This window comes from Antennarius striatus, chromosome 21 (assembly GCF_040054535.1).
Source record: "Antennarius striatus isolate MH-2024 chromosome 21, ASM4005453v1, whole genome shotgun sequence".
Classification (NCBI taxonomy): domain Eukaryota; kingdom Metazoa; phylum Chordata; class Actinopteri; order Lophiiformes; family Antennariidae; genus Antennarius; species Antennarius striatus.
The window spans coordinates 11,313,651-11,337,142 of record NC_090796.1 but is presented as its reverse complement, the minus strand read 5'-3'; the positions used below and the strand labels follow the sequence as shown (position 1 = coordinate 11,337,142).

Sequence of the window (23,492 nt, the reverse complement as noted above, 5' to 3'; positions counted from 1 at the left end):
ATTTGTGTTTGGTAGATTTCTTTGTTGTAACAATGATTCTTGGAAATAAATCTTATATTTTGGAAAGCCTGTTTATTCCTTTATTAAATGGTGCCATATTTGTAAGGAACATGCATATGTGGGGAGAGCAGCAGAGGTAAGTATCTGGGTTGCACCCATGAAAACTGAAAAATCTGCTCTGTTTATCAAACAGCTTCTTCTGCTTGGCTGTTGATTGACTTCTTTGGGCTGCTAGTGAACACAGGTGCTGTCAATCACGCACCTGATTGACAGGACCTGTGAAAATGGGTTGTGCTATGGTGGTCACTGACAGTAGGTGTATGCATTGGAGGTCATCTCAATGCAGAGCGGTATCGAGATTAAATTCTTCTACTAGTGGAAATTCAATTTCCGTATCACCGCAGTCTGGGACCAAACTCCATTCTCCAAGATGACCTGAAGCCCATTGAACACTTGTGGGATCAGAGTGACCGACACCACCACGTTGGCTGACTTTCAACAAACGCTGGTTGACGAATGGGATGTCATCCCACAGCAGCGTGTGACCCGCAAGAGGAGGAAAGTCCAGGCCGGTGTGGCTGTACTTGCTTCTTGCACACGCTACCGAGGCTTTTTTTTTTTACATGAATAAACTGTTAAATTGCCAATATGTCTTGTTTCTTCACTTTCCTATCATTCCAATTCACCAAATTTGAAACCATTTAAAGGGGGAACGAACAGGCTTTCCAACGATATACGATTTATTTCCAAGAATCATCAAAAAAAATCTACCAAACACAAATTTCCTTACTTTTTTGTTATATGTCATTCAATATCCTTTAGAAGCGGACGTACCTGTTGAGGAATGTCTAAAAGAAAAAAAAACGCGAACGGTAAGTGCCGCATGTTACGTCAGACCTACGTCATTTCTCACTGAGCTCTCATTGGTTTCTCATTTTTCTCCTGAGGAGGCCATATTTGTTGATGTGTCATATCAAAGTGACTTGTTGGTGCTATCAGCTGGAAAGGCAGAAACCCAAAGTTATATCATCAGGGTGGTCTCCCAAGTTGAAGAACGCCATGGCATTTTTGAATTCGGTCAGTGAAACGTAATCTGTTTGACGTGTAGGGTCGGTGCGAGAGATAGCTCCGCTAGCCGGAGTGTGAGTGGAACGTAGTTGTTTGAAGCTAGAAACGTTAGCTTATTTGGCTAAAGTAGGCAGTGTCTCCATTGCATTTTGAAGGTACGTCAGTTGTGACCAGCCTTTGTCGTGTTTTAAAATGTGCTTTTTTTTTTCTTTTTCTCTTTTCTTTACCGGTAACTAGTTTCCTCGATGTCTTGTCCGGGTTAACAAGAGCTAGCTTATGCTAGCCAGCGTCATAGGCAGCATTGGTCCGGCTAATGTTGAATGCTCCGAGAAGTTATTAAATTGCGTTACAAAGGGCACTTTGGCTTGATGCAATCAGATTTGGCTAAATAGTATGCACACTGAAACTATGTGGTCAGTATGTCTGATTAATTGTTTAGATTACGTTAACACTCGTGATAGGGCTTTGCATTGGTTGCTATCAAAAGCGCATCAACAATGAATTTGTGATCAATTTCGCTTTTACCGCATAACGTGGAAAGGTTGAATGTGTTCAAAAGAGGATGACTATAAGCAACGGGCTGTATTTTATTTATAAGGTAAACTGTTTCGATATTTATTTCTGTCACTGTCGTCAACTAGGTTCCGGTTATTCACAGTAGTCTCTCGGCTACTATTAGAACACTAGATGTGAACAAGGCTATTTTCCGTTCTTGTGTGTAAATGCTTAATATTTGCGTTAAGAGACTCGATCTTTGACTGTTTCGAACTGAGACATTCTGACATTTGCATGATCTTAATGAACACAGGACTTCGAAGCTCAATATTGTTCTTTATATTTTACAAGGTAAAGCGTATAAAAATGGGTTTTAAAGCAATACTAAAAGGTAAAGAGAATGGGAAGACGTTTTCTAGGATGTCTAATCAGCTCCAGAGAACCTTGATTCTTAATTTTCCATCTAATCTCGAATATATAATGTTTGGCTTAACATGCTTACAATTGCAGGTATGTTTTGACAAGACCACACCTCTTTGTAATTATGTGTGTCGATAGGTTTGTGACTTGGAATGGTTCAGATAATCTTACAACGTCCTAGAAAAAGCAAATTAATGGTATATGAGACTTTAAAATGTGCTGTTTGTGGTTGTCTTGTCCATAGCTGCACTCAGTAAACGACCATACTGTACCTTGTGACCGGTAACGCACAACATGCGATGTGCATGTCATCTGTACTAGTGACATCCAAAAAGTTTAGAATGTTCACAGCTTCTTTCACACAGTGTAAAGGCAAACAGTCTGTTAGTTTTAATCCCCAATCAGTCTCCTTCTCTTTCTTTCCTCTGTCAGATTTGATCCGGAGAGGGACTACAAAACAGCCAAGTTCGGCTTCACATACACACACCATAGAAGGATTACAGGTTGAATCCACATTGGAGGGATCAGACACGCCAAATCAGCCTGACAACAGCATGTCTTGTATAGAAGAGGAGGAACAAATCTCTCACGACAGTGTAGAAAAGTGCAGTCAAGAAAAAGACAAAGCACAGCTAGAGAGTGATATAATAATGACTGTAACAGATGATAAGACGGACACAGAAACAGATTTGGAACCTCAAGCATGCAATCAAGAACATTTAGAGAAGAGTGAAGTGAATGCTCAAACAGAAAGTGATTGCAACTCCATTCCCACAGAGGGTGGGATACTTTCAAATGAAGCTGGTGTAGCTTTGGTAGCCTCAGTCACTGCTTTAGATAATATGTTAAAAGACTCTCCCTCTGTTCTTGAAGGGACAATAGAAAATGTCTTGTCTTTAGAGGAAGTGAACAGTTTTCAGGTCGCCACTACTACTAGCAGTGAGCAACCATCAGTCTTTACAAATTGTTCTGCAAGGCCATTAGCTGCTGATAATAGTGGTTTGACCGAGAATCCATCATCTTGTTCCATCCAAAGTACTTCTGCAAACTCGCCAACTGATTCAACAACCACCTCTGGAATCTCTAATGGCCCTTGTCCCTCCAGATCTGACACTGTCAGCTCATCACAGGCTTCCAGCCCACAAACCAGTGCCAAAACACCAGATCCCACACTTTCCATTTCAAGTCCATATGACACTGATTGCAGTCGAAAACTTATTTCTCAGATACAGCGCTCACTGTCACAGGAGTCATTACTAGATGAGTTAGAGTCAGAGCTGTTGGCCTGTCAGCTACCTGGGGGTGAAGATGAGAGGAAAGGAAGCCTGACTGTCAATGGACTTCATACAGACCAGGACGGCTGCATGGTGGTCTTTGAGAAGTGTGTGCAACACAAGTATGCACAGCAGGAGAAGGCTGTTCAGAGGTAAACTATTGTTTTGCCTTTCACCATTGATGCACTCTTTGCCAGTGATTAGAGCAATGCATGTCTTATCTGATGGCTTTAGTAGAAAACAGTATTCGTTACAAACCATATTTTTCCCACAACAAACATCACACTCTGTCATTTAGCCTGAATAGCAACAGTTCAAATTTTTCAATGCAATGAATGGATCTAAATTAGCTTTGTTTGTCTGTGAATAGGTTGATTGAGGAGAACAAGAGGCACCAGGAGCTTATCTTGGGGATCTGTTCAGAGAAGGACAACATGAGGGGAGAGCTGAAAAAAAGGGCAGAGACGGAAAAGCAGCACATGACCATCATTAAAAGGGTTAGTTATATTGTTTACATTCTGATTCTTATTGTTCGTGGTCATATGGCCAAGTCATGTCATTTTAAATAAATAGGCTGACATTGATATTGATAATATTTGTAGGGACTACAAAAACTTAAAGCATGTAAGAAGTTCTCACCATAGCAGTCTTAAAAATACTGAATACTGCTCTCAACCAGTTGTTAACACAGTAAATCCTCTTCTCAATTCTAGAAAATACTCAATAGACATTCAATTTAATTTATTAAAACAAATTACAGACTAGATTTTCAAAGACAAGAATTATTCTTTACCACAAGGAAGATTGAAAGATCAGTCACATCTCCTTGTAAAAGGTGACAATTGATTGCTGTGGCGTTATTAGAGGGGAAACCAAAGGGCACATTGTGTGTGGGAGTATCTGGCAATGACGCTCCGATTCAATTAAACCAGAGTTGGAGTATAGCCTGTAATACAGTCAAACAAAGAAACGACAAAAAGAAAAAAGGTCTGGTGACTAATATTTTGACAAATACCATCTGTTTCAGTTGGAGGGCAGGGTGGAGGAGCTCCTGAAAGAACTGAAGGAGTCCCGGGAAAAACTAATTCACCAAGATCAGGCAGCTAAGGCTGCTTTTCAGCAGATGCACAAGGATATGACCTGCAGACTTGACCAGGTATAACTTGGGCCTGAGTAGGTGAGAGAATATGTATCTGGCAAGCTCTCTGAACCTTATTTACATGATGGTCTGTCCATTTTGCACCACTACAGGGTGTTTATTCTTCTAACTTTTGCTCTTTTGAAATTGCAAACAGAGGAACTGAAATAAAGAAACTCCTACCACTATACTGTAACAGGATTCCTACTCTGTATGAAAAGCATATAATATGATTTTATTAATTTCCTGATGTGGATAAGTATACAAACTGCGGTACATCACTCCCTTTGTAAAGTTCATCATGAAGATGATAATATATTTAGTCTGGTAATGTAGATTATTTTAGTCTGTATGAAATATGCACTCTGCATTTCTGCATTTCCATAGAATTGAAATCAAACAATATTCCAGTCACTTACAGCAGTACATATGTACACACTATACAGCTTTCAGTGTAGAAAAGACTTAAGTAGTTTTGGAATTCTGTCCTGGGAATTCTTGTCATAACTTCTACACAATTGCCACTACTATGCAGATCTAGATAATGTGGCACCCTCAAAAATGTTCTCCGGCAAGTTCTTTAAAAGATTATTCATGTTCCATTTAGTTATGCTCAGACACTTTGTTTCTCATGGAGTCTCACTCAACAGTGAGTGAAAGAAATACACAGTTACCATGAATAAAATGGTATATGTCTTCAGATGAAGACCATAGTTTGAACAGTTCTTTGCACACAAAAGATTGTTATTGTAGATTGTAAGACTTGTTAAGCGAACACTGCAGGAAAGCTTCATCCAACAGATTACACACCTACCATGTAAGGCTCTTTTCTCTTGAAACACTTTGCAATTTTTAATTTCACTGTTCAGTGAACAATACCAGGGACATTTTGTCACTGTTAAACCCCTCCCTTGTTTAAGTCTCCTCTTAAGTCTCCTTATCAGCCATCATCCCTTAGGTCCGAAACTGCTGTCCATGTCATTTTGTAGAACTGGTGCCACATAAATTGTCTGTTTTTCTTGCTCTTCTTTATGTTGAGCATGTTCCAAACTTTAACAAAGACGGGGCACAAAGCTTTTCATTGACAAACAGAAAAGTAGCTTATGATAATAAAAATGAAAGTAAACAGGATTGAGGAGACAGATAATTGACTTGGTAATTGTGCCTAAAATGGAAGGCTGTCAGCTCTGTTTGTGAGAGGTTCACACGCTGACGGTCATTTCCAGCAGAGCAATATTATTAGTGTCTTTATGGAACCGTCTCTTTCATTAGTTCTGCCAGTCATGGTTGAAGTTGCAGAAGGCGGAGTAGAGTAGCACATAATTCTCCACAGCCCTCACTTCTTACGGATTACGAATTGAAACATCATTTTTTATTTTACCCTAAAGGATCTCGTGGTATTAATAGTTTTGTGATTGACATGTAATGACCGACCGTTTTAGGTGAACAAGAAGAGTGATGAAGCACGCCAAGAGAAAGAAGCCATGGTGATGAAATATGTGCGTGGAGAGAAAGAAGCCCTCGACCTGAGGCGGGATAAGGAGAGTTTGGAGAAGAGACTGAGGGAAGCTACCAAGGAGGTGGACCGCCAGGCCATCAGAGGAAACCAGCTGGCCCAGGATAAAGGCCGGCTGCAGCAGCTCTATGATGCTAAGGTAGATTATCAGTTTGCGTCTATGTTCAGCGCCACAACAGAATATCTCTTTGTCTCTGATATAACTTCTGCCTTACCATTTTTTGTCTCCACCCAGGAAGGCGAGGTCAGCAGATTGTCTAAAGAAATTGAAAAGTTGAAGGAGGAGATCAATTCACATCTTATCAAGGTCAAGTGGGCGCAGAATAAGCTAAAGAGCGAGACAGATTTGCACAAGGTAAATAGACATAATTGTGCTGTAGGTACAATATATTTAATCTGCGCTAAAGTTGTTAACAAAAAAAAAAACAGTTTATATATATATATATATAAACTGTTTGTTTGTTTTGTTAACAACACACACACACACACACACACACACACACAGTATATATTTTTTTTAAAAGAATCCACCAAAAATCAAATACATTTTCAATGTGCCGCAAATGGCATACCTTCATACTTGCCTGGAGTTTGGGTGTCTAAGTGCCAAAATGCATTTTACTACCTGGATGGCCCAAAAGTTGAGTGGAATGACAGTTCTCACCCTCAATAGTCGCCATTACATTTAAGGTTGTTTTCCCTCATTAATTTCAACACTCTTACAAAAAATTGCAATGCTAAGTATTTCCAGGATACAAATGACATCCCTTCAGTCATTTCATTTGCAGCTGCTCAATAAAAACATGATTAAATTCAGGGGTAAAATTTAAATGGGATAAAATGGTAATGATCCTGCAAGGAAGTCATTATTAACATTGTGGTTATTTTTGAAAATGTTTGTTCCAAAATGATGCCTTTCTTTTAAACTGCCTCCAAGCAAATACATAAATATAAAGCAAGGAAAACAAAAACTTTGTAGTTGCCCAGGGGCTCAAATGCTGAGACACTAATGACTGTTTTTGTTGTGGCTGTCTACCTGCATAGATGTGCTCCCCAGAAAAAAGAAGTCACAATAGAAGAACCTTTTGCAAGTCATAGCTGTGGGTTTTTGCCCTTCAAGCTATACTTGAAAGTGAATTTCCATCCATAGAAAATGTCTTAATGTGACTCTTTGTGCAGGAAACTAAAGACAAATTGAGAGAGACCACGGCCAAGTTGGTCCAGGCCAAAGAGGAGACTGAACAGATCCGCAAAAACTGTCAGGACATGATACGAACATATCAGGTTTGTAATGTTATCTCATACCATTATTACAGTAGTTTGCTCATTGCCAAGATTGTGAGAATTTGGAAATCACATAAGTCCAACAAACATGGTCTATATCTGGATTTAGGTGCATAGAATGGATGTAGATACGACTGACATATTGTTTATACGTGTTCATAAAAATCTGGGACAATTTTCTGACTCCAATCAGTTTTTCAAGTAATTAAACTTGTCAAATCTGATTTGTCAGTTTTTTCTTGGCTTGTTTTTCAGTTTCAGTTGTTTTTTTTCTTTGTTTGTTTGGTACAAAAATATGGGGGGAAAAACCTGGAACATGATTTATTCTGCTTCAGGTAAATGGTAGTTTTCATTTATACCTTGTGATGGTAGTAAAGAGCTGCAGTAAGTTTCAGATATTGTTTTTTTATTTTTTATTTATTCAGCAGAATGTTATCTGTGTAAACAAAGACATAAAACGAGCAACATTTCTAAATACGACTTATCCAAAAAAAATTTAAAAAAATTTGTGCAACATTTATGGAGGAAAGGATACAGAAATTGGCACCATACATTCAACTTTACCCAAAAACAAAATTAGAAAAGCTGCATTAAATGTTTCTCTCCCTCTCTTCTATATTTCATACAGCAAATCACTTTTTCCTCAAAACTTGCCTTCCCTTCATGTCATTTTTCCCCCAAACATTGTATTATCTTTATCTCCCTGCTATATGCGGGTCTTTCAATCTTTCCCCTCTCTCATCCAGGAATCGGAGGAACTCAAGTCCAATGAGCTGGGCGCTAAGCTCAGGGAGACAAAAGGAGAGCTGGAGAAACACAAGCAGGAACAAACAGACCAGTTAGAGGTGACAACTTCTGTGCACTCATACATGCATACATGTTCTCACACACGTACACAATAGCATTGATGTGTTGAGGATGAGCGTGAGCTGAAGGTGGCCAGTGAGATAGCACTTGGAAATCCTAGATTAGTCAATGATGGGCTTATTATTATTATTATTATTATTTAATTTTTTTTTTAATTTTTTAATTTTATATACTGGTTTGATCCCCGAAGGGAAATTAAGAAATTTAGGTATGATACTAACATAATGCTACATGTATTATCTTTTCAGTCAAGAAATTATTCCAGCTTTTATTAGTATTTTTTATGCTATTTGATATGGTAAAAATACACGTCCTTTATGTGATTGTCATATTTGCTTGTTTATTTGTTTTATCCACAAGATAAATTGGAAAGTTGTCAACAGATTTTACTGAGAGATGTGGGTAGCTCTTGGATGAAGGAAGATTTCATTAAATTGTGAGATGTATCCACTCATTGATTCAGATTCTGGATCCCTGTTTTTAACATTGGGAGATAGGACCTTTGTTATAATGTAAATAGAAATAAACCAATCATACTCAGGTGTAGACAACACACAATGTTCCGGTACCGTGTGCAATTAATCTAGTGGCATTGTTGGACTTTGTGCTGTTTGCTTCCTAGTTTCTATATTCCATTTAGCTGCCGCCGATAGAAATGAGTATCAAACTTAGGTAGCACAGGGCAACCATGCACACAGCGGAAGACATGGACTCAGTCCAAACAAAATGACCTAATTTTCTCAATGCACCATTCTGAAGGGAATTGCACTTTAAAAATAAATGACCTATAAATAATCAATATGAAGCTGTGCATTTCAGTAAAAGCCCCAAAGGAGATCACACATATATTGCAATGTGTTCAATATGATTTTTTTGTCCAGGATTTTACAAGTCCTCAAAATGTCTTTGGAATATTGGGCCATTATCAACAACTGATTTATACTTTAGCTTTAAAAAGTCATTATTAATAAGATCAAAGGTTTTGCTGATGTTAAAGCCCCATCACTTTGTATATGTTATTTTTAGGATAGGTTTTACCATGTAAGAATTTGGCAGATGGTTCTATTCTCTTGATGAATAAGTTGATGCTTATGTGTCAGTGCTTATTTTAGGACGTGTTACACTCATGTAATGATGCTGCTCAGTCATAAATAAAAGCAAACAGGACAACTGATTTTCTAATACTGCATGGATATTAACAGAAAATTGGAATGGAGAAAGATGAATGGAGGACTTAGTAGAGACGCTGTCGTCTTCATTACTGGCATATCATCTTAACAGCATTGACTTTATTAAAAAGATAAGCCAGGAAAGAGTAGGCTTTGCTTTGTGTAATGAAACAAAATAACATCATTGACTGCCACACTTATATTTCCTGAAAAATAATAGATTTTGGTATCGGCACTTTAGAACTAGAAATTGCTTTCAGTCTGGGCAGACTCAGATTTAAAACCCTGATGTTGGTTTAATAATTCATGTAGAATATTCATCTTTTAGGTGCACCGAGTCAAAGCAAAAGAGTTAGACGACCTGAAAAGGAGTTACAAAGAGAGCATGGATGAGCTTAATACGCTACGCACCAAGGTTAGTCATACACATCAGTCTTTCAACACCTGCGTTCAGGTCTTCTCCTGCTTAAAAGTCTGTGCATCGTTCTGTAGCTAAAGTGTCTGGAGGATGAGCGTCCACGCTGGGAGGATGAGTTGAGCAAGTACAGGGAGATCATCAACCGTCAGAAAGCTGAGATCGGCCGCCAGAGAGAGAAACTGGAAGAGATCACTGAGCTCGAGGAGCAGCATCAACGGTACAACCACACTGTCTCACATGGATCTTGCATAATTGGTATATGAAGTATTTGCTCAAGCATGCAAAGGAACTTCAGCCATATTTTGATGCCCTCAGCTCTGAAAGACAGTTTTAACGTGTATAGATCAGTCGGGGATCCCCACAATGCTGTACTTTGTCACACAGTGATAAGCAAGAGATTGCATCTCTTCGAGAGGAAGTGGATGGCCTGACCAGCCAGATGACTGACTTCCAGCGGGATGTACAAGGCAGCAGAGAGCGTGAGGCTGAGCTGCTGGGATTTACTGAGAAGCTGAGCAGCAAGAACGCCCAGCTCCAGTCAGAGAGCAATGCACTGCAGTCTCAGCTGGATCAGCTCACCGGCAGCTTCACCGAGCTCCAAGCAAGGCTGGAGGAGACCAGCAGACAGCTGGATGATAGGGTAAAAAGGGAACTTCGATCGCACATTAAAAAAATGACATGTACAACTGATATATGAGTGAGAACAGCAAATGTCTGTAAATGCAACTTTCTGAAGATGTGCGCTTTTGTTGTACTTATAACAATTCTCTGACTTAGACAATACAATGCTCCTGAATAGAATATTTTAACCGTTACAAGAACAACTAAATGCTTTTTTTTTTTTTTAATTCTGAATTTTCTCAGAACAAACATTCAATCACAACACGTCACCATTCGGTCATGATACACAATATTTACTCATTTCTTCCACATCTCCATTAATCCTGCAGTCACTGCAGTTGAAGCAGGAAGAAGCACTGAGGAAGCAAGAGGTGGAGCACCTGCAGCAGGAGCTGGCAGCACTGCAGATGGATGTGGACCAACTAAAAACCCAAGTTGAAGAGCTGAAAGATGAGCTGGTGACTCGAAAAAGGAAACAAGCTGCCAACATCAAGGACCTGACAAAGCAACTAACACAGGGTTAGACAGCAACCCTACTATATAACTGTTTAACACAAAATTATACCCAGACCAGTCATATACAAGGTTGCTAGTCTCAGTACTGTTGTCATCTGTGTGTTTAACGAGAATTCTTACAACTATAAAAAAGAGCTTTACTGTTGACCCCTCTGTAGATTGAAGAAAACCAGTTATTATCCAATAATGAAATCAAATTTTTGTGCTCAAGCTTTCCTATCACCATCCCCAGTTGGCCTAATATTTAAATTAAAAATTGGTAACCTTCTTCCAGGCTTACTGTAAGAGATTGTCTATGAATTGCCAGTTTAAAAATGTATCTCTTCCAGTCTTTTTAATATGGCTACTGTGCATATTCATGATCTAATTACCCTTTTCGGAGATATATTTTAATATCAAATGACTGTTCAGACTGAAACTGTCCATGGTTAGGATTATATGTCAGGTCTCACGCTCGGATTAAGAGGAAAGCAAGAAAGTGATTAGCAACACGAGAGATGTGGGTGTGCAGATATGTGCAGTATCTAGAGAACTATTTTTCTTCTCAGGCTGGGATTATTCTAAACAGATTGACCCCCCCACACACACACACACACACCCCACATTGGTTCTCTAGGCATATTCAGTAACTTCAAGGAGTGAGTTTCACACAATCTTTTTGCTTTTATTTGACACGTGGGACATGGATGACATTTTTATTAGGTGAGCCTGTGATCATCCATCAATGTTGCAGCTACGCTTTGTGACTACTGTACAGTCATTTTCAGGCCTTGGTTATGCATGGAGGTTTTTGCTGAGCATGCACTCCTCTGTATAAGCAGCCTGCAAGAAGACACCTTCACAGGAATGCTCAAGTTCAGTCAGGCAGTGATGCTAATCTATTTTTTTGTGAACATTTGCCTCTAATGTTTTAAAGGCTCCGCTATATTACATTTTAAAGTCTCAGTCAGTATTGTCAGTCATGCAAGGCAAGGCAAGGTTTGGTATGATTATTTGAGTAGAATTGATGGGTTTGTCAGTTTTCTGCTGGTTTCATATGCAGTTTAACTGTCGATGTTCCTCCTTTATAGCCCATTAAATGCTGAGAATTTCTAACTTGTCTTTATTGATGTGATGTAACTGGATATTTAGATTTTTGGGGACCTAAAGAACATTTGAAGGTAGTGTTACCCATAGTAAGCATACAGTACAATGCAATTGTAATGTTCCGGCATGTGTCATTTTAAAATGTGTTCGTCACACAGATGTATGGTATTTGACAGTCCTTGGCTTACTTTTCCTCTACAGCCCGTAAGAGACTGGAACAAATTGAGAATGGAGGCTGTGACCGGGATGCCAGCAGTATGGGCAGTCGTTCAAGTTCCTCAGGTACTACTCCGGGGTTTGGTTAGTATTAATGTACACAGATGTAACATCATCACACTCTTTTGTTTCCCAATTAATTTTTTTGCGGTGGAGGGATAAATTCTTCTTTCATAAATATGAATATGAAAAGTCATAGTATCAGTAAAGAGATTTCTAAAGTCCATCTCCCCTCCACTTCTCAGGCTCTTTGAATGTGCGCCATGGTGGGAGCAGTGGCGTCGAAGAGCGCTCGCCAGAGAGCCAGTCCGGTCCTTCCGTGGTGGTCGTGGACAGTTTTCCAGAAGTCGACAAGGCTGTGCTTGTCGATCGAATTGTTCGTCTGCAGAAGGCTTTGGCTCGCAAGCAGGAAAAGATTGAGTTCATGGAGGATCACATTAAGCAACTGGTGGAGGAGATCCGCAAGAAGACCAAGTGAGTGGGATGGACAGAAGTGCTTTTGTGTTTTTGGGCACAGAGTATAGGGTGCAGTAGATCTTGATCCAATCCTGTTTGTTGGATCAAGTTTAAGAATTTAAATAATTCTCAATGCAAAGGGAAGAAACTCATTCATGCCTGCACTACCACCTCCTACTTCTGTCTATTTCTTTCTCTCATTATCTCCTGCTTTCTTATTCACTGCACTTCTTATTCATGAAAAAAACTTCACCAACAAGTCATTAATGACTGAGCTGATTTAATGAAAAGGTTCTTGTGTATGCGCATACCAAGTTGTCCTAATCAGCATTTTATGTATAGGTTGGGCCTTGATGTCCTACGTGGACCATCAGGTTAAATGTGGTTTGAATTTGAAATCAGAAAGCGTTTCTTTTTTTTTTTCTGAGGTCAACCTGTAACAGGCTATGAAAGTTCTGCATCAAGATGCTTATCTTTTGTTTGTCTGATGATTCTTCTTGGTTCATCTCATTTGTCTCACAGCTACCGTTTGAATGAAGTAGCCTCAACCTACATTTGTGAGTTAAAATTGAGGACGGATCCCACGGTTACCATTCTAAATTTAGCTCTATAAAATCTCAGCTAAGGGTGGGATGGGGGGGGTCACCCTGGCTAGAATGAGGACGAGAATGTGTCCTTTTTGCCTTTGTGTTCCTATCCCTCCAGGGCAGCCTGGTGAACAATGAACCAGGTGATGAATTGAGGAACAGAGACGTGAAAGCACACGCTTGGCCTGATAATGATCATGTAGTGGGAGAATGTCAGAAGGCTTATGTTTGATTCATATTCTCCATACCACTGTGATCATTTTGCTGATGCAGAGCAGGAAGAGGGTTTCTGTACAAGAGATGTACTGTAGGTGGTTGTTTATTTTGAGAGCATCCCTTTTGCTCAGTTAGGTTTGCAGTCAATGAAACTGCAGAACAGAACCATGATCGCTGCGTCATGTGTAAATCCTTCAAGGGTTTTTGGGAATTTTATCACACCTCCAGCCAGGTTTGAAGTTTCTTCACACGTTATGATTTCAGTTGATGTGTGACCAAACCCAGGACCATGTAGTTTTGTTTTTTATTTTGATCACTTGCCTAAAGCATATTGCAGCAACAAAAATCTTCAGTATGAAACGGACATTTAAGTTTTGAGTGACGTACAGATGAAACATGACTTTGATAATTAAAAGGTTTTCAGGCCAACATGTGTTTCTTCACATGTTGACTTGTCATTTTTGAGGCATAAGGTCTGGTTGTCTTAGAACTACAGTAGGAATATGATCAGACACAGCTTTCCTGATAGCCATACTGTTTCCCAGTTGGTCTTTTCATGCAAGTCCATGCATGCTGGACTCGCTGCCCTCCAAGCTTCATTTCTCTGAGTTGGAAGAAAGGATATACCTACAAATAAAAAAAAAAAGATGTTGTCTTACTAACATCCTGTTGTTTAAGCCCCTGCTCCACCCCAGCCTTCTGCATGCCATTCAGTTCAACCATGCAGCCACATCCTTAATTTCTGTCACTGTTTTGTTTTTACTAAATACTGACATGATGGAGCTGGGGTCCAAATGTATGGACCCTTGCAAATCTAGTTAGAGGTAAGTCTCATTTTGTGTCTGTGCAGGCCTGGGCGTTTTGTGTTTGTTGACGGGGATAATTTAAAGCAGCTGTCATTTCTTTTTCTTTTTTTTTGCAACATAGACATATTTGCTTTGTAGAGTTGTAATGCATATTTTGCAGAATACACTTTTAGATTAATGTAGGGCTTGCATATTTTGTTGACTTCTGTGACTTTCAGTTTTGTGTTTTTATCCAGCCACCCCAGACTTCTCTTACTCTGCAAACTTGTTTATGCCATGTACCTGTGATTGGTTTGATATATTTGAGACGTTTTGAGACTCAGGGGACTGCATGTCTGGTAGTTAGTGCAACCTGTCCTACAGTACAGTTAGTGCATGGTACGTTGCCAACCTTTTATCAACCTCTTTCATGACCATAAAATCTTTTTCCTGAGCTTTTCAGGTAAACATCAAGTTTGAGAACAAGGATAAAATAATGTCTACAGACCTATTTCCACAGATTTGCAAGAAAGGATTAATGATTTATTTTTTAAGACTTTCTAGAATGCTCACAATCCCAGCCTCTACATCCTTCTTGTTCATTGCTATTTGAGCACCTCATTCTCCACAGAAATGAGTTCCCACATTAATTTCCTTGTCCATATTTATAATGAACCGCACTTTCTCTCATTTCCCCTTCTTGTCGGATAATGTCAGAGGCAGTAATCAATTTGAACGACAATGTGCACTCTGGGCTTTTATTCTCCTGCTGGAAATTCGGGCAACAGAAAGTTTAGAGCTGTTAAACTATTGAATCTCTCTGCCTGACATAAACGTGACCTTGAAACTGCTTTTTCATTGGGATTAAATTAATTGTGTATTTGAAGATGTATCTCTTCTTCACACACATACACACTCTCAGAGAGAGAGAGAGAGAGACAGGGCAGACTGGCAGGAAGGCAGGCATATAGCTTGAATTGAATCCTGCCATTTCCATTGCCTCTTTTTCTCTGACTGGCACAATAATAATCTTACTCAGTGTGACTTCTGACTGAGGAGTATCCGTTGCTCAGAGTTTAGTAAGCCATCCCACTGTAATTACTATTCCAGAGATGCTCCTTCTATTGCTGGAAATTTGCTCTGTTGGAGCTCTCCACCCTCCTTTACTTGTAAATCCACTTTCTCCATTTTCCTTGCTCAACAGGCGAGGCCACGCATTAGCATTGTCTCTCTGCTTTTTAAGCGAAGCCTTGACTACATTCTACTCATCAGTTTCTCATTCTACCCACAGAATCATCCAGAGCTACGTGCTAAGAGAAGAGTCGGGGGCTCTCTCGTCGGAAGCGTCAGACATTAACAAGGCCCACCTCAGCCGGTGGGGGGGCATCATGGCCTCGCTGTACACCTCGCACCCGGCGGACAGCGGGCTAACATTGGACTTGTCGTTGGAGATCAACAGGAAGCTGCAGGCTGTCCTTGAGGACACGCTACTGAAGAATATTACCCTGAAGGTGAGGAAACACCAACCTGGTCTCTGACAGATTACAAAATTAAACACCAGGCTTTACACCAGATACTCTAGTTTGGATCCAGTCAGATCCTTCATTGAAGGACCTAAGAAGAGTTTAATCGTCAAAAGAACTTTGGTTTAGCTTTTGTTATTAGATTTTTTGAGGTTCAATATCCAGCAAAACAAACATGATATGTCACCAAATGTAATTGTAATACCTCATGCATTAATATTTTTGTGATTTTCCACATACATTAAATAGGTAGTTGCCATTGATGTCTGTAGACATCAATTACTTTTTCCTACAGGGAGGGCTGGGGGATGGTGTGGCGGGGCATGTCTGTGAAAATCAGGCTTCAGTCAGACAATTTAGTGTAATGACGACTGATCCAGTGACAGAACATAGGAGGGTAAGTCAGAAGAACACAGACGTTGTAACAGCTTACGATGCAGCAGGTTTGCTTAACAAGTGCTGGCAGTCAATGATTTAATAAAGTCATATCATTAAGATAAAAGAAAATGTAATTTGTCTGCTTTGTTTTCCATCTGAATGTTTCTGCTGTGACAGTAGTTAAAAGGAAAAAAAGCTCATTTATACGTCCGTGTGCTGCTAATATTGATGATGTGGGCCATTTTCTGCATGTGATAATTGGATGTTTCGCTGTGAGTCTCCACCTTAGGAGCGACACGACATGATGTGATTATTAAACTCTGCTGGTCGAATGAAGGTCGCTGTTTGGTTACGATATACTTGTTCATGCAGTTCAGTGTAGTGGTCCTTATTACACAGATGATGTTCATGTTTGCAAATGTCCATCAACTTTTTTTTTGTTCGTTACTCAGTAATTCGGTGTTTAATTGATTATTAGTGTCCAAAACGAATGCTTTACAAGAATGTCTTTAGCATTTCAATTTCTTTCTAGCTGAAGATTGGAGGATTCTTTGGTGCCTCTAGGGCCTATGCACAGTTTATGATCTGCACATGTAGAATACAGATGGGAAACGTCGGTGAGGCTCTGTGAAGCAATTACGCTCAGGTGTCACTGTGGACCTAGCATCATGCAGAGGATGATGTTGGTGTTCACATCAAAGCTTGATATGGGAACATGGTCAAAGACGGCCCATTTTAACAACCCCGTCAAATTCTTTAGCAGATTGATTTTCAATCTATACTTTTTATTAACTCACAAATTCTTGAATAAGTACATAAGAAACAGTACATCCAGCGCTTCTCATTTGACATAAGGTCCTGCATTATTATTAATGTTCTTGCCAAGCTAATAAACAGCCCAACTGTAACTATTCATGTCCATTTAGCCTTAGAGTCTTTTGATAATTCACATGAAAGTCTTCAACTGAAACAATTTTTACATACATGAGTGATAAATAAATAAATCCATCACAGCTTTCAGTTTGCAGCGGCAGTCTGTTACAATGGGTGATTCAAGCAGCTCGCCTGCTTTGTGTTCTGTCAGACTTTATCGACAGCCTGCTTAAAAACTAAAGGACACAAAATTTAATGTGGGAGTATTTGTGGCGGTGACTTTTCTGTCAGTGGATGAAACATGATTGGCAGTAAGCAGGAAGTGTCAGTAAAGTGTCAACGAAGGATAACTCCAGGACAAAGCCTAATTAATAATTCACATGTTCCTTGAATGTTACATTAGAGTCTAAAAAGTCATCTCTCTCTTCAAACAGGACAACCTGCAGACACTGGGGGCCGAGGTCGAGAGGCTCATAAAGCAGCAGAGAGACCCTGAGGATAGAGAAAGGAGGAAGTGACACAAAATCACCACAGGAAAAGGGAATTGAGGGACCAATGAAGTACTTTCTAAATTTTCTTCCCAGGATTTTTGAAGGAACAGCAACCTATCCTGTCTTTCTCCCAAGATCTAAAAGAAACAGCAGATTAAATGTTGTTAGTGCCAGTAGCCCATTGGGGTTCTTTTTGGAAGTCCTGTCAATCTTCTTTCCATGTGGAGAACACGTCTAAACTTGAACTGTCAATTTTTTTTAACCGTTCGATCTCTTCTGAGCCTTGCCAAGATAAAACAAGTTGAGCTTTTTGCTTCAAGCGCAAAACTCTCCTTGTAAAAACAAAACAAAACAACTGACTTTAGATGCCATAATTTTGAATGTATAGATGATGCTACCAGGGAATGGATTGCCAATGAATGGTGTTCTGGTCTCACCGCGACACTCGGCTCTTTCCACAGCACGTCCTCTCCTCTTGTCTCCCCATACAGGCCAGTCAGCCAGATGTACTTCTGAAAGCCTGCTTATCAGCCCGGGCTTCACAAAGCCACAACTAAGAATCAGCCAGAGCATTTGGGGACCTTGCATGCCACCTGCATATTTACAGGATTTTTTTTTTTTTTTTTTGCTTTGCACAGCCAGTACTTCCTGCTGAGCTGGTAGAACATCAGAAGGCTCACCCATCCAACCTGTGTGACTCTGGTGCTAAACTCGAGGAAGCACATTGTGTTTTTTGCAGGTTTCACACAGCCAAGTGTGGAAGTACGTGAATGTTACGCTGCATGAAACTGAACAGAATCCATGTCAAATCTTAAAATTCAGATGAGGTTGGAATGTAATGGTGGTCTCTAGCTGATATGAATGTGAATTAATTTATTTAAAAATTTTTCCTGCTTAAGGTTGAACCTTTACTTTCCTGTGTCTTATCACACATGATTCATTTTATAATTTGGGATCTTTGTTGTTAATTTAAATTAATGCTTATTGATTTCTTTTTTTTGTCAATGTACAACACTTCCTGTTGCAAAAACTTCATTAGTTCAGATTACTTTACATAATCAGACAGTAGCATCTGAAGATGTTCATATTGAAAAAGATTTGTTAGCATCGCCATCATTTCTTTAGGCCAGCGTTTCCAAGCTGCTGTGCCGCGGTACACTAGTGTACCGTGAGAAATCGTCATGTGTCTGTGCTGTAATCTAGATTGTAGATTACAGTACAGACACTCAACAAGCGTGTTTTTTTTCAGACCAATTAAGTGAAATCAGATTATTTCCCACGGCATACCTGATGCTGTCACATGGTCCACTAGTGTGCCACCGCACAGCGTTTGGGGAACACTGCTTTAGGCTAGCTTCTTTTGCACAGCACACTCTGGTGGTGGGGAGAGATATATAATTAGTGTTCTTATCACACTCCTCTTTGTATGGTCCTTTAGTGGTGCCACTGAATTAGCTGAAGTAAATCATGTACAGAAGAATCGAAGGACGGGAGAGAAGATTTGTAGCTGTAGCTCAGAAGAGCCAATGGACACTACAAAAATATATCCAGGGACATAGTGCAATTCTGATTCTTTCATTGATTTATTTTTTTGTCTGAATGTTTGTGTACCGCTGTGGTGTTTTATGTGTCTGTTTTTATGCTGGTGTGTGACTATTGAATCTTTTGACGTCATGTGTGAATGCGATAGCTGCACGTGTGCCTTTTTTTAACCTCTCAACTTTCTGTTTGTACTTTGCGTACATGCTTCAGCTGTCAGGACAAATGTGTTTTTACCAGATTGACCATGAAGTTTGCTTCATAGTGGTACGTCAGAGGACATTTGGACCAGAGTCTGTCAGCCAGGTAAACACACACCTGCAGGTTTATACCTCTCACCGAACACAACAATGCTGCTTCCTCGGATTCACAGCAGTTGATTCTGTAGCGTTAGAGGGGTGTTTGATTTATTAACAGTACTGAAGTTATCCTCGGTCTCTGTGACCTGGTTGTTGAAGTTGTCACAAAAGATGACCTTACTCCTCCTTTTAGCCCCCTAATCAGAAATAGATGTTTACAGATCATGAATGGCAAGAGACAGATCCCCTTTCCATTCACCCTTAAGCTATTTAAAAATAAAAAAAGTTTCAAAGATTGATGACCTTAAAGCCTCCCTGTTGCTCCCATGACTTGCTGCTTCACGTGAATCTACCTTTGTCATCAAATCCGATTTCCCGGCAAAGTGGAAATATTGTTAGAATGGATATGTTGATTTTCTTTGATATTCAAATTAAGTAAATTATTCAACTCCGGAAAGACCAGTGAAGTTGAAATTTAGGTCTCTTTTGATGATTTCAGATTAAACTCACACATCTTAGACAAAAAAATTAAAAGATGCTGCTCACTGCTGATGAGGGGTCAAAAAAATCTCAGCAGCTTTTGTTTTGCTGTTCCTGTCGCAAATTAATAAAAATACAACCAATGCGAAACACCTGTATTGGATTTCTTAATTAATTCTGTGAGACAAGCATTTCTGATTTGGTTTCGATAACTCCTGCAAGAATCACGATCTCATTCTTTTACAATCAAAGCTGTGCTGCAGCACTATGTGGAGGAATGAGTAGAACGCAATGTCTTACTTCATGGATGTGAATAAATGATGCAAATGTCAAAATGTGGCATTGAATTTGAAGTGTTTTCATTTTTTTTCTCCCTGTCTGTTTTGTGGAAACAAACTGTGATTATAATATACATGTGTAAATATGTCACTCTGTAAAATCATTACATTCTGAATGAAGCCTGTAAATAGTTCCAGGGAATAAAAGAGGATGAATCTTAAAGTTCTGTGATGTTTGTTTTTGTTTTTTACTATAAACTTAAGGTTGACATCAACATCTGTCGTACCAGTTTCTGTTTTCCTGTTGCAGTTGAATGATGTTGGGAATTCTTGCCCACAGCTAACCTCACACAGTAAATCTTAGGCAGCTATAGATCTTTTTTCAAAAGCAGCAGTGTCAGCATAGCTAGAGGTCATGGACGTCACTCTGCCACTGTCAGCTGGAAGATTTAAAAACCAAAGGTCCCACGTAGAAAAACAAGTCAAGGCTATACTTTCAATCCATTTTGGTTGAAAACCTGATTATTATTTTTTTTATAATTCACCTGGGAACTTAAGGATGCTGGTTTTTCATAATTTAAAATGTGTACATTCAAAGGTATGTGTGAAAAGTTCACATCAACTTATATGTTTTCTTTGCAGATTGATCGTTTTGCCCTGTAACCTCGTGGGAAATGCTAAGATGTATTTATCTGATTCCTAAAGCCCAAAGTGAGATCGTAAAAATTACTTCATTTGTTTGACCAACAGCCCAAAAACCAAATAGATTTCATTTGGCAACCAGATTTGACAATGAAAATACGAAAATGTTTAGGTTATTTTACATCTCTATTTGCAGACATTGGGGTGTACTGTGGCCTCTGTTGAAAAATCATTTTTGTGTTTTCAGGTGAAGCTGTCAATTTACTAATCATCCTCCAATTTTATCACTGAAGAATGCCTGGAGCAGTGCGTTCAGAAAGTCAACATCTGTTTGGTCGTTCCTCGTCTGTGCTTGAGCCGCACCTCAAGGCCACATTAAACACCACAAGCGTTACTCCTCTGCAAACTGATGAGTTGTATTGTGGGGAAATGCAGACACAAGGCAAATGAAAAAAAGGAATTTTTAAAACAAAATTATGATTTTGCAGCACCAATATTTGTCTTATTATTTTAAAAATATCCATTGTGAGACAGATACTGACAGACATTAAATATGTGCAGATGTTGCACACAAAAATATCAAAACAATCTAGCAGGTAACTGAAACGGCTACCTTGGCTATTCTGGTCATGTATGGGTGAAACTTTCCCATTTTGTCTGCCGGCACAGCAGCACACAACAGGTTCAAATATCCAACTCTGGCCAATGATTACTGACAGGCTATTTTTAGCCTGTGCTGATAATGGATTGTCCTATCAGCTTAAATGACCACCCCTGAATTTATAAAGCATTGTCCTTTAGATGCAGCAGCCAGCATCGCAGTAGCTCTCGAGGTGCAGCGATAACAAACCTGCCCTGTCCTCTGCCACTCTCTCTCTCTATATGTTATTCAATCTGAGCTAAAGTACGACAACAGAACCTTTGGATATGAATGAGTCTATATAATGAGCATTATTAGACTCCATTTATTGTTTTTTAACTCCAGCAGTCTGTGTGTACTAAAATAGAACTGGCCTGTTGTGCGTTGATTGTATGCCAGTTTCTTGCTCTGCCTCTTCAGCGGCTTCCATGAAAAATGAGGTCATTCATTTCTCCAAACCATGAAGTCCTTCCCATTCAATCAAGTTTGTAATTCATTGAAAAGCAGCAGAAATGCATTAAGGGTTTTATGAATGAAATGTGTCTTGTTTTGTGCCTGAGCCAGGGGGTAAAACCAGGATATTGTGCAACTACCTAAGCTGGAAGGAGAAAGGATGACATTTCTAGTTTTGCATCAGAGCAGAATGCAAAGAAAGGACTTTTTTTTTCTCCAGGCCAGAGTTCAGTTCTTTGTTCATCAGTGGTGCAAAGCAGCTACAGTATTTAGTTCAATAAAATACAGTGTTTAAGCGCAGTTTGACTCGTTTGCTTACTTACTTTTTTTTTAATTGACCTAATCTACATTTCAGATGGAAACATGGTATTCCACAACACAACATTTAGCAGCCTTTGCTAATTCAGATTGAATTTACAGGAATTGTACACTCAGGAACCGGATAAGATAGAAGAGGGAGAAGGCCATTAAGAGTAAGACCATAGACCAAAGCTAGTGCTTTGATCTATGAAAGTAGAAAAGATATACTCTATTTATCCCAAACTAGGAAATTTAAGTAGGTCAGAGCACTAGCTCTGATCTTTGACCTATGCAAGTAGGTCAGAGTAAAATTTTGAATTCAAGGGTGTCGTGGGATGTTGCAGTTTGTGACTGCCTTGGTTGTCGTTACCGGTAGTTTTCATCAGTTCCAGCATTCTGTTTCCATTCCACCTCGCATGGGGTTAAGTGAAAAATAGTTTGAGGCTTTGACGAGAAAGGTCATAATGATTTTTACTTTGTGAACTTTTGAAAAATTTCTGACTTCTGGTTGGAAACACTGCACTTAGGAGGACTGAACAGAAACAAAGAATAAGCTTCACTGCTATTTGATTAGTATGCCAGTGGTCTTTACTGCAGTAGGTAAAAATCTCTTCAAGAGAAAAAAGGTTCAGAGGTGCTTATTGTCAAACTAACCAGCAAACATATGAGTCCAGAAATGCCTATATGTACCATGATGGAGATCAGAGCACATTTTAGTCCAATACTCAAATCTTAAGACAAGAAGTAACCCTCCACCAATCAAATGCTGAAGTCATGGATGAACTTAGGATGGGGTGTCCACAGGCCTCTTAAAACTAACACTGCAACAGGCTGTAGCCAGGTGTCAGCAGGTGTGCCGTAATGTTTGCCATGTTGCCTTAACCAATCTTTATGAGAGGTTTTGAGAGGATTATATTATCAAATATATCATTCCCATTCATCTGGACAGCAAACAGTTTGCCTACAGAAGGAACAGAGGTCATCTTTTCAATGGTTCTTCATGTACTACCTAGAGAACGCAAACACCTATGCCAGGATGTTATTTATAGATTTCTGTGCTGCTTTCAACACCATGATTCTACATGACCGGACGCAGAAACTCACCAAGACAGATCAAAGAGTCAGTAGTCCTTTTATGTTGTTTTTTGGTCAAACGCAGTCGACTAAGCCTGATTCAGAAACCAATCTCAGGTCACTCCTCTAGCATTGGTATGTTTCTAAAAAGAGATATGGGCATTACTTGGTTCATATTTCTATGAGAAAATCATCCATTCACATCGTGCAAGCTGAATTAATGGTGAACAAAGCAAGGCGAAGGACAACAGATGGAGGCCGCTAAGCGCCAAGTTCCCATGCAAATCCAGACAGATGGACCCACGAAGTGTTGCACCTGCTTTCTGCACAGGACCTCGACGGTCGCAGCATGACTTGAAGTGGAAAAAAAATCCCAGGGTAGTTTTTTTG

At 39.5% G+C, this 23,492-nt stretch overlaps 1 protein-coding gene across 1 annotated transcript; it reads left to right on the top strand.

Moving 5' to 3' along the window:
• Positions 1–957: 957 nt before the first annotated feature.
• On the top strand, positions 958–20,210 carry ccdc186 (coiled-coil domain-containing protein 186). Its single transcript, XM_068305816.1, has 16 exons — positions 958–1,077; positions 2,416–3,409; positions 3,628–3,754; positions 4,285–4,413; positions 5,838–6,050; positions 6,147–6,266; positions 7,091–7,195; positions 7,942–8,040; positions 9,560–9,646; positions 9,724–9,866; positions 10,034–10,289; positions 10,600–10,789; positions 12,074–12,154; positions 12,334–12,562; positions 15,424–15,643; positions 17,341–20,210. Exons 2-16 carry the CDS (start codon positions 2,538–2,540, stop codon positions 17,422–17,424), a joined length of 2,955 nt encoding a protein of 984 aa, XP_068161917.1. The 5' UTR covers positions 958–1,077; positions 2,416–2,537; the 3' UTR covers positions 17,425–20,210.
• The last annotated feature ends 3,282 nt before the right edge of the window (positions 20,211–23,492 follow it).

Bases quoted from the DNA above. Each gene is read 5' to 3' on its own strand.
- ccdc186 (XM_068305816.1), top strand. From the start codon at position 2,538: ATGTCTTGTATAGAAGAGGAGGAACAAATCTCTCACGACAGTGTAGAA. The intron at 12,155-12,333 runs GTACTACTCCGG...TCCACTTCTCAG, and splicing joins CAGTCGTTCAAGTTCCTCAG to GCTCTTTGAATGTGCGCCAT. The intron at 15,644-17,340 runs GTGAGGAAACAC...CTCTTCAAACAG, and splicing joins TGAAGAATATTACCCTGAAG to GACAACCTGCAGACACTGGG.